The sequence below is a fragment of the Poromitra crassiceps genome, assembly GCF_964638095.1.
Source record: "Poromitra crassiceps genome assembly, chromosome: 13".
Lineage (NCBI taxonomy): Eukaryota > Metazoa > Chordata > Actinopteri > Beryciformes > Melamphaidae > Poromitra > Poromitra crassiceps.
The window spans coordinates 16438802-16450975 of record NC_139644.1 but is presented as its reverse complement, the minus strand read 5'-3'; the positions used below and the strand labels follow the sequence as shown (position 1 = coordinate 16450975).

At 38.8% G+C, this 12174-nt stretch overlaps 1 protein-coding gene across 1 annotated transcript; it reads left to right on the top strand.

The window, feature by feature from the left end:
• Positions 1-5505: 5505 nt before the first annotated feature.
• LOC310788204 (immunoglobulin lambda-1 light chain-like) lies at positions 5506-9884 on the top strand (the record flags this gene model as incomplete). The annotated part of the gene is made up of 4 exons (XM_083649742.1): positions 5506-5545; positions 5639-5967; positions 8240-8273; positions 9477-9884. 4 exons carry the CDS (start codon positions 5506-5508, stop codon positions 9809-9811), a joined length of 738 nt encoding a protein of 245 aa, XP_083505868.1. The 3' UTR covers positions 9812-9884.
• Between the last annotated feature and the right edge of the window lie 2290 nt (positions 9885-12174).

The following is a 12174-nucleotide window of genomic DNA, read 5'->3' as shown; positions in this document are numbered from 1 at the left end:
AGTAAGCAGGTCTACACCACACACTATAGACAACATGCTGGGGATCCTCTGCACTCTCATCACTGCTCTAACATGTAAGGAGGCTGACTTACTGCAGCTTTCAGCTCATGTTGGATTCATCAGCCTGTGTGTTTCTCTTGACTCCATGTCATCTTGTTGTTTCTCAGGTGTGAGTGGTGTGACGGTGGTGACACAGAAGCCTCCTGTTGTGACGCTGAGGAGAGGAGAGACAGCCACCATGGACTGTAACCTGGGGACTGTTACTAATCACCCGGCTTACTGGTATAAACAGGTTCCAGGAGGAGTTCCTCAGTATGTACTGAGGGTTCATCAGAGCTGGGGCAGCACTGTATATTATGGCTCTGGCTTCTCTTCTCCCAAATTCACATCTAATCATCAGTCTGTAACAGATTATCGTTTGATGATCAACACTGTGGAGGAGGGAGACTCAGCAGTCTATTACTGTAAAACATGGGACACCTCTGTTAATGAGCACGTATCACAGTGATTTACACCATGACAAAAACCTCCTCACTAGATACTTCTGCTTTTTGGAGTCTGACACATCTTGACTGAGACTGAGGCCATTCAAACCAATTCCCTCTTTAACATCCTCACATGTAGAATTATAGATCAATTGTTACAAACCATTACCTCCACAATGGATTCTCACACATAAATAAATACATTAAAAACAGTAATGTATCATCATATTCTGTGACACTTTCATAAAAAATAAATACTTGCTTTGTTCATCCCTTTGACTGATTAACACAAAAGTGATTCAGCCTCTTCATGATACCTTTTCATTTGTTATTCTGAACTCTTGGTGTCAGGTCGCTCTTTCTTTCTTCGGAGAAATCCTCTGGTGTCTGAGGTCATTTTACACTTCCAGCACCGTACAACAGTTAATCAACAGAAACTCATAAACAGTTAATCAACAAAAACTCATAAACAGCTAATCAACAGAAACTCATAAACAGTTAATCAACATAAACTCATAAACAGAGTAAAATCAACCAGTAGTTTGCATGAGCAGCAATAGTCACATGGCTGAAGAGATATGAAGAACAATAGAGAAATCCAATCTTCATCAACAGAAACTTGAAGGAAAAAGACGTCAGGCTACTGGTGACATTGTTTGATTGCAGTGTTCTGTGGGAAGTGCAGTGCAGCAACACCACAGCAATAAACAAAGATGTCCTCAAAGATTTCTCCAGAAACATGAGAATCTCATGGATCAACACTTAATCAAAAACATGAGAATCTCATGGATCAACACTTAATAAGCAAATCAAAGGTTTCCCCTCAAGTCCCATGTTCAACAATAAGCTCATGAAAATGCTGCAGTCACTCACGTAGAAAACATAGGTTATCTAGATTGCACAATTCCTAACAGACTTCTCATCAATTGATAATAATAATGATGATAATAATAATAATAATAATAATGATAATAATACTACTACTACTACTACTACTACTACTACTACTACTAATACTAATACTAATACTAATAATAATAATAATAATAATAATACTAATAATAAAATAATAATTTTAGATATCAATAGCATTTTTCTCTGCCCTGCTATCATAGAAGATTAGTGTTTATTAGACATGTACAACCTAAAGGTACGATTAATATGAGCCTGAAGAGCTATGAACTCTCGTGAAGACGAGAGGTTTGGGAATGACTAGATGTTGTCATGTGAAATCAAATACATTATGTAGTTAATTTATTAATGAGAACTGTTCAGTGTTGAAACCCTTCCCCCTCCCCTTCTTCTCTCCTCCTTATAAGCTTCTTCTTCAGTGTCTCCTCTCGTCACTCCAGTGCTGCTCATCTCTCAGCTGGACAGTAAGCAGGTCTACACCACACACTATAGACAACATGCTGGGGATCCTCTGCACTCTCATCACTGCTCTAACATGTAAGGAGGCTGACTTACTGCAGCTTTCAGCTCATGTTGGATTCATCAGCCTGTGTGTTTCTCTTGACTCCATGTCATCTTGTTGTTTCTCAGGTGTGAGTGGTGTGACGGTGGTGACACAGAAGCCTCCTGTTGTGACGCTGAGGAGAGGAGAGACAGCCACCATGGACTGTAACCTGGGGACTGTTACTAATAGTGCAGCTCGCTGGTATAAACAGGTTCCAGGAGGAGTTCCTCAGTATGTACTGAGCGTTCATCAGAGCTGGGGCAGCACTGTATATTATGGCTCTGGTTTCTCTTCTCCCAAATTCACATCTAATCATCAGTCTGTAACAGATTATCGTTTGATGATCAACACTGTGGAGGAGGGAGACTCAGCAGTCTATTACTGTAACACATGGGACACCTCTGTTAATGAGTACGTATCACAGTGATTTACACCATGACAAAAACCTCCTCATGAAATGCGTTCACTTCTGCTTTTATTTCTGATCCTTTCACAGAAGTTAACTGAAGCTGAAGCCGTTTCTTAACCAAAGGCCTCTGCAATATGAACACACTACCTGAACAACTGACCATGTGTCTGTTGTGTTTGGAATTTAACTCCTGAAGGAGTTTGCTGCGATATAAACAGGTTCAGATGGAGTCCCTCAATGCGCTTGGAGTTGGTAGCATTATGGTTATTCTTCAGTTTTCGCTAACATGTTACCTCTCATAATAAACATTTAGTTTTCAGTCCAAATCAAACTGATATGAGATATTCAACTGACTAATATTGTAATACATGGAATTCTGGGAATTGGAGGATCACAGTGATACACAACATTAGCGAAACTGTTGGGATCAACAAATACAATATATGCATTCAAACCATATAGGCAGATAAAACGTATTGACAAGCAGCATTATTGTTTTCATAGCCTTACAGTAATACCTGTTGCAAAGCACAGCACATTACATCTCTATCTGCCCATCCTCTCTTATACTTTCTAATTCAGGTTCTACTGTTTGAAAAGACATCAACTAAATATGTCAGAAATGTCAGTGACTTTGAGGAGAATCAATCAAACATGTGCATTCTCCTATGCGACTATGAATTGAAAAGACAAACAAACCTTGTACATGGAGCTTGAAGCCTTCCTGTTGACTTAGGAATATTAAATCAGATCAAATTGTCAGTAACCCTCAACACCTTCATCCTTCTTCCACCGATCCTTCTCCAGATCATGTTCAATGACAACATCCTGGACACTCTGCTCTGTCATCAATGTTTTAACATCAGAGAAGCATCAATACAAATAAAATATTTACCTTTAAATCTGTATGTTTTTATTTATTTATCAATATATCCAGCAACACCGTGCTTCACAGCCTCAGCTGGGAGCTTCCCAGTACAGCCAGTCTCCTTCTGTTGGCCAGTGAGCAGCTCCACTGGTGCTTCAATGCTTTGCTCGATGGCTCCTCAACAGTAATTGCTGAGGAATCATTCACTTTCCTAAACCACATTTTCCAAACGTGTCTGAGATGTGATCTACTGACCAATCACAGCCCTGCTTCTCTAACCTCTAGGCAACTGCCACCAAAACTTAGATTTTTTTTCTATAGTTGTCAGCTGATCATATTTCACCAGTAATATACCATCACTGTATATACAGTACGTACAGTACAGTGACTTTTTCTAAAGTTTCTTGGCTAAGACCCTCCCCTTTCCTCTCCTCTGTCCCTATAAGTCAGTTGTACAGTGTCTCCTCTCGTCACTCCAGTGCTGCTCATCTCTCAGCTGGACAGTAAGCAGGTCTACACCACACACTATAGACAACATGCTGGGGATCCTCTGCACTCTCATCACGGCTCTAACATGTAAGGAGACTGACTTACTGCAGCTTTCAGCTCATGTTGGATTCATCAGCCTGTGTGTTTCTCGTTGACTCCATGTCATCTTGTTGTTTCTCAGGTGTGAGTGGTGTGACGGTGGTGACACAGAAGCCTCCTGTTGTGACGCTGAGGAGAGGAGAAACAGCCACCTTGGACTGTAACCTGGGGACTGTTACTAATCACCCGGCTTACTGGTATAAACAGGTTCCAGGAGGAGTTCCTCAGTATGTACTGAGGGTTCATCAGAGCTGGGGCAGCACTGTATATTATGGCTCTGGCTTCTCTTCTCCCAAATTCACATCTAATCATCAGTCTGTAACAGATTATCGTTTGATGATCAACACTGTGGAGGAGGGAGACTCAGCAGTCTATTACTGTAAAACATGGGACACCTCTGTTAATGAGCACGTATCACAGTGATTTACACCATGACAAAAACCTCCTCACTAGATACTTCTGCTTTTTGGAGTCTGACACATCTTGACTGAGACTGAGGCCATTCAAACCAATTCCCTCTTTAACATCCTCACATGTAGAATTATAGATCAATTGTTACAAACCATTACCTCCACAATGGATTCTCACACATAAATAAATACATTAAAAACAGTAATGTATCATCATATTCTGTGACACTTTCATAAAAAATAAATACTTGCTTTGTTCATCCCTTTGACTGATTAACACAAAAGTGATTCAGCCTCTTCATGATACCTTTTCATTTGTTATTCTGAACTCTTGGTGTCAGGTCGCTCTTTCTTTCTTGGGAGAAATCCTCTGGTGTCTGATGTCATTTTACACTTCCAGCACCGTACAACAGTTAATCAACAGAAACTCATAAACAGTTAATCAACAGAAAGTTGAAACGCATAAACAGTTGATCAACAGAAACTCATAAACAGAGTAAAATCAACCAGTAGTTTGCATGAGCAGCAATAGTCACATGGCTGAAGAGATATGAAGAACAATAGAGAAATCCAATCTTCATCAACAGAAACTTGAAGGAAAAAGACTTCAGGTTACTGGTGACATTGTGTGATTGCAGTGTTCTGTGGTAAGTGCAGTGCAGCAACACCACAGCAATAAACAAAGAGGTGCTCAAAGATTTCTCCAAAAACATGAGAATCTCATGGATCAACACTTAATAACCAAATCAAAGGTTTCCCCTCAAGTCCCATGTTCAACAATAAGCTCATGAAAATGCTGCAGTCACTCACCTAGAAAACATAGGTCATCTAGATTCCGCGATTCATAACAGACTTCTCATCAAGTGATAATAATAATGATGATAATAATAATAATAATAATAATAATAATAATAATAATAATAATAATAATAATAATAATAATAATAATAGCAATAGATATCAATAGCATTTTTCTCTGCCCTGCTATCTTAGAAGATTAGTGTTTATTAGACATGTACAACCTAAAGGTACGATTACAATATGAGCCTGAAGAGCTATGAATTCTCGTGAAGACGAGAGGTTAAGGAATGACTAGATGTTATCATGTGAAATCAAATACATTATGTAGTTACTTTATTAATGAGAACTGTTCAGTGTTGAAATCCCTCCCCCTCCCCTTCTTCTCTCCTCCTTATAAGCTTCTTCTTCAGTGTCTCCTCTCGTCACTCCAGTGTGCTGCTCATCTCTCAGCTGGACAGTAAGCAGGTCTACACGACACTATAGACAACATGCTGGGGATCCTCTGCACTCTCATCACTGCTCTAACATGTAAGGAGGCTGACTTACTGCAGCTTTCAGCTCATGTTGGATTCATCAGCCTGTGTGTTTCTCTTGACTCCATGTCATCTTGTTGTTTCTCAGGTGTGAGTGGTGTGACGGTGGTGACACAGAAGCCTCCTGTTGTGACGCTGAGGAGAGGAGAGACAGCCACCATGGACTGTAACCTGGGGACTGTTACTAATCGTCAGGCTGTCTGGTATAAACAGGTTCCAGGAGGAGTTCCTCAGTATGTACTGAAGTTTTACCATGGCTGGAGCTCTGTAAGCTATGGCTCTGGTTTCTCCTCTCCCAAATTCACATCTAATCATCAGTCAAAATCAGATTATCGTTTGATGATCAACACTGTGGAGGAGGGAGACTCAGCAGTCTATTACTGTGAAACATGGGACGGCGGCTCTGTTAATGAGGACGTATCACAGTGATTTACACCATGACAAAAACCTCCTCACTAGATACTTCTGCTTTTTGGGCTCTGACACATCTTGACTGAGACTGAAGCCATTCAAACCAATCCCCTCTGTAACATCATCACATGTAGAATTATAGATCAATCATTACAAACCATTAAACCTCCACAATGGATTCTCACACATAAATAAATACATTAAAAACAGTAATGTATCATCATATTCTGTGACATTTTCATGAAAAATAAATACTTGCTTTGTTCATCCCTTTGACTGATTAATACAACACAAAAGTGATTCAGCCTCTTCATGAAACCTTTTCATTTGTTGTTCTGAACTCTTGGTGTCAGGTCGCTCTTTCTTTCTTGGGAGAAATCCTCTGGTGTCTGATGTCATTTTACACTTCCAGCACCGTACAGCAGTTAATCATTAGAAACTCATAAACAGTTAATCAACAGAAACTCATAAACAGAGTAAAATCAACCAGTAGTTTGCATGAGCAGCAATAGTCACATGGCTGAAGAGATATGAAGAACAATAGAGAAATCCAATCTTCATCAACAGAAACTTGAAGGAAAAAGACTTCAGGTTACTGGCGACATTGTTTGATTGCAGTGTTCTGTGGGAAGTGCAGTGCAGCAACACCACAGCAAAAAACAAAGACGTCCTCAAAGATTTCTCCAGAAACATGAGAATCTCATGGATCAACACTTAATCAAAAACATGAGAATCTCATGGATCAACACTTAATCAAAAACATGAGAATCTCATGGATCAACACTTAATAACCAAATCAAAGGTTTCCCCTCAAGTCCCATGTTCAACAATATAAGCTCATGAAAATGCTGCAGTCACTCACGTAGAAAACATAGGTTATCTAGATTGCGCAATTCATAACAGACTTCTCATCAATTGATAATAATAATGATGATAATAATATTAATAATAATAATAATAATAATAATAATAATAATAATAATAATAATAATAATAATAATAATAATAATTATTATTATTATTATTTGGGATCAATATAGAATTATTCGCTGCCCTGCTATCATAGAACATTAGTGTTTATTAGACAACTTGAAGGGACCATTATAATATGAGCCTGAATAGCTCTGAATTCTCATGAAGAGAAGTTTTGGAATTACTTGATGTTATGATGTGAAATCAAATACATCATCTATTTAATTTATCAATGGAAAACTGTTCAGTGTTGAAACCCCTCCCCCTCCCATTCTCCTCTCCTCCTTATAAGCTTCTTCTTCAGTGTCTCCTCTCCTCACTCTGGTGCTGCTCATCTCTCAGCTGCAGAGGTCTACACCACACACTATAGACAACATGCTGGGGACCCTCTGCACCATCATCACTGCTCTAACATGTAAGTTATTACTTCTTATTCCTTTTCCAGGCTATAGATTCATCTGTAAACCTTTCACACATATGTTTCTGTGTATGTTTGTTGACAGATGTTGAAGGAGTGAAAGTGCTGACCCAGACGCCTGCTGTCCAGGCAGTTTCTCCAAGTCAAGAGGTCATTATGAGCTGCAACATTGAGAGAGATGATGGACACTTCGTCAGTTGGTACAAACAGGTTCCTGGTGGGGTTCCTCAGTATGTTGTGAAATTTTACCATAGTCACAAGTCGCCTTTCTTTGGAACAGGATTCTCCTCCAGTCGATTCAACTCTAAATCCTCATCAACTATAGATTACCAGTTCATCATTAAGCAAGCAGAGGCAGGAGACTCTGCTGAGTATTTCTGTCAGACATGGGATACCTCTAATTCTGCTAATGCAGCTGTATCACAGTGAGTCACACCATGACAAAAACCTCTCTGCAGCTTTGATGGATGTTGCGCCACATCAAACAAAGCCGAAACAGCAAACCTGGAACAAAACAAGACAGGATGTTGAACAAAAGCCTCTATGAGTAAAGACATATGGAATATTCCCATCAACATCTGGAAGAAACTGCTGGATTGTGTGAATGAACTAGACTCTTATCAAGGACAGCATCATCACCATCATCACTATGATTCCAATGATAATATCTGGACTTTAACATTCCCAGGAAAACAAAATGATGCAGCAGAGATTTCAAAGTCAATGTTGAAGTCCAGCGAGGCTTTGGAAATATGGGCTCATGAAGCGAACGAGATGTTGACAGTGGAAGTTAGATTGTTTCTGAAGAGGGAGTTTCAGTTCCACTCGCCTCATTAGTGAGAGTCTGGAGGTTTTTGTACGGCCATGTGTGCAAACTGAATCACTGTGGTATTCGGACAGGGCACCAAGCTGATTGTGACAGGTGAGTACTGTTTAACTGCTCATAATACATGATACTTCTGTTATTTCTTTAGTGTGTTAGTAGAAGACAGCCTAATGAAGTCATGTGTTAATGATTTGTAATATTTTAATCTCGCATTCAATGACACTTTAAGCTTTTACATCTGCTTTGATATCAAGCAGGTATGTCATGGTCAGGGTCACACTCACAATATCTGAAATGTTTTCTATAGTTTTCTACAATTATTTTATTGTAGTGGAATTCAAGATTGTTACTTCATCATACACACAAAATTCAAATTTTGCAAGATTCAATATTTTGTCACAAGTAATTAACACAAGGAATTAAATAGTAATTAGTTTAATTTGGTAAAATAAAAAGTTACACTTATAATTCTGAACGAATTATAACCTCTTTCAAGAAAGGCAAAGTAGCCTAATCACTATGTTGACGTGTACGAAAGTATGTTTTCTTCAATGGTGAATATGCATTGTTTGATATATTGTACTTTTACACAATGAATGATAACATCATAATAAATGGAAAATAATTATGGTGTTTTATAAAGAACAATAATTAAGTTCATATCTTGGTTTGCAAATTGAAACAGTTTTACAAAATGAATCATCTGAATTTCAGAGCTGAAGTGAACTGAGTAATGAAATGGAAATGATTTAGTTCCCAAATAGATTGAAAACATTTTGAAAATGAGTTCTGCTGATGATTTCTTTTTGCACACTTGGTGGCAAACTGGACTGGTTTAGTTCTTCAAAGAGATTATTTCAAATTGTGATCACAATTTATTACAATACTGTAGATCAATAGTTCTCAACTGGTGGATCGTGACCCAAAACTGGGTCCTGCGGCCGTTTTGAGTGGGTCGCGGATGTGTGGATGAAAAAAAAGGTTCTACTCCTTAAGGTCGCTGGTGTCCGAGAGAAGCCAGAGAGAAGATACTGCATGGTATCCTCTGAAACAGAGCTAAGAAATCCATTGGTACCATCTCATCCTAGCTCATCAGGAAGGGGCTAAATAGCCTAATGCTCCAAAATAGGCAAACATTTTGTCAAAAGGAAACAATGGCATGTCCATCACCAGTTTAAACTTTAAAATGTGGGCCGTGGGGCTAGACCACTTGAGAACCACTGCTGTAGATTATCATGGTATTTTCCATACATTCCTGACTGTGTTGATTGTTTGGGTGAATGTCTCCATCTCCTGCAGACTCCACCCTCACTCCTACTGTCTTGACAATCTTCCCTCCATCCACTGATGAGCTCCAGGCCAACAGAGCCTCTCTGGTCTGTCTGGTCAGCCTGTCCAGTCTGTCTTTGAGTTTAGCAGATGTTACCTGGATGGCTGATGGGAGTCAGGTGAGCAGTGGGGTCTCTACCAGCACCGCTGTTCAGCAACCATCAGGCCAGACCTTCCAAATCAGCAGCTATCTGTCCATCCAGACATCAGACTGGAACAAGGAGAAGGTCTACACATGTAAAGTGTCTGTGGGCTCCAACGCTTCCGAGAAAACCATCAAGAAGTCGGACTGCGGCAGTGAATAGTAGCTGCCATAATTACCATTTCAAATCTGCTTCTTTAATTCTTGCTTGTGCTGTTTGGGCATTACAAGGTTGACATTAGAAATCATATAGAAATATTGTTAAAGCTATTAGGTTTGCTGTATTTTGCATCGATTTATTCAATAAAATGCATTGACTTAAAGAAATTGCTTGTATTTCATTGGCGCTCATGAGAAATTAATTCCAAAGCAATATTATTTTAACCTGCACTAGAATGTCTTTTTAATGGATTAAGTATCATCTTAGGTACCACTTAAATATCCTGCAACAACAGGCCAAGCAAAATATGAAACCTTTTGGCCTACATTATCAAACAATTTATGTCACAATACAATGGGAAATATAGACTATTTTCACTCTACAATTCAAAGCATTGCTTATTGTGTGTTATGTGGATAACAGAGTTTCCCATCAGACATCAGATAAATTGATAAGTGCTTCCACCTTGCTTGTGCTTGAAAGTGCTTCTATTTGTGGTTGAAAATGCCTTTGTAAGTAAATACTATTCTCACATTATCGTCAGAAAGAAAATAATGTTCCCTAATTACCTCAATCATTCTCACTTTTCACATCAGTCCTTTTTCCTTGCACATAATTCAAGGTGTTATTATTAAGTTCTTACATAGACAAAATCCAAATAAACAACTTGCCACTAAATTCTGATTGAATCTTGTGTGAAATTACTCCATGCACTAATATTAGTATTATTAATGTGTTTGTTTATTTCTGTGTTTATTTGTTTATTTATTTACTTATCATACTTTGGACCTTTATCATCTTGTCTCACAACTAACTAACTTTGACTTTGTTTTCTCTGGATAAACCTAACCAACATTGTTTTCCTATTTCGGCTTGATAAGTCATTTAATTTATACATTGCAGCCTGAGCCTCTATATGGTAAATGGTAAATGGCCTGCATTTATATAGCGCTTTTATCCAAAGCACTTTACAGTCAGTAGGTACATTCACCCATTCATACACCGATGGCGGCAGGTTACCGCTGGCACACCAACGGGAGCAATTTGGGGTTCAGTGTCTTGCCCAAGGACACTTCGACATGCAGACTGGAGGAGCCGGGAATCGAACCACCGACCTCTTTTATCCAAAGCGATTCGTGGACGACCCGCTCTACCTCCTGAGCTACAGCCGCCCTATTAAATATCTCATTTAATTTCCATAAACGTTGTATCAAACTGATGATTGACTCTTTTACACACATCACTTGCATCATGCACACCAGGGAGGTTTTAAGAACTGGATAAAACAATGTTTTACTCCAACTGGCTGGAATGACCTGAAAATGGTTAACGGGTGACTGCATGACTTTGCATCAATGATCAGTGGAGCATCATCAACCACTCGCTCCTCTCTTCCTCTCAGGAAACACCTGCTGGCCTCCTCTCTTAACTCCTATATGCAAATTGGAATGTACAATTTCTGTTCTCACAAGTGGCTGGGCTTTGGGCAGACATGACTGTCACTAGCCATGATGACTCATCACTTTATTCTTTATCACAAAAGACGAGAAACCCAAACAGCCAATAAACAATTATATTTAAACATCTGTCAAAATACTTCCTCATGATTTTATTCTTTTTGCTGTGACAGAGTGGAAGAAGGATATATGTCTAGTGTCTGTGGGCTCCAACGCTTCAGAGAGAACCATCACGAGGTCAAACTGTCACACTGAAGAATAGGTCCAGAATGGCTTCTTAGCCTACAGCGTTTAGATATATAGAAACCATGGAATAAATGAAAATGGGTACAATCATTTGGTTCATTGGGTCATTAGGTGCAGTTTATGTAGAACAATTCAATAAAGAGCATTGTAAAACAATCAAACAAATAAAGGGTGCTTTCCAAAAATATTGGTATTTTGTCCATATGCATGCATGTAAAAACACAAAGCTCTTTTTAATCAGTGAATGGGGCAATACATTATCACCAAATTACCAATCAATTACATTGCAATACTAAGTGTGAAAAAGTGTATACATTCACAAACAGCGTTTTTACATTATTCCATAATGCTATGAGGAGATAAATCACTACATTTTCAGCCATATAAAGACTACTGCCAACTACTTTATACTGCAGCAGGATGAGTCAAAACAAATTCAGAAATGCTGCCACCTTCTGGTTGAAAGTGACTTTGTACAAACATGATAATACTGTACTACACTTCCACCTTCCACCCCAGAAATATAGAACAGCCTATCAAAATCTTTTTTTCCAGGATGAAGTCAACTATTACTGGTGTTGAGAAAGTAATTTTCCACCATGCATCAGTAGCCTACGCAATATTCTGACACCATTCTCACTTTTCTCTACCTTACTATTTCAA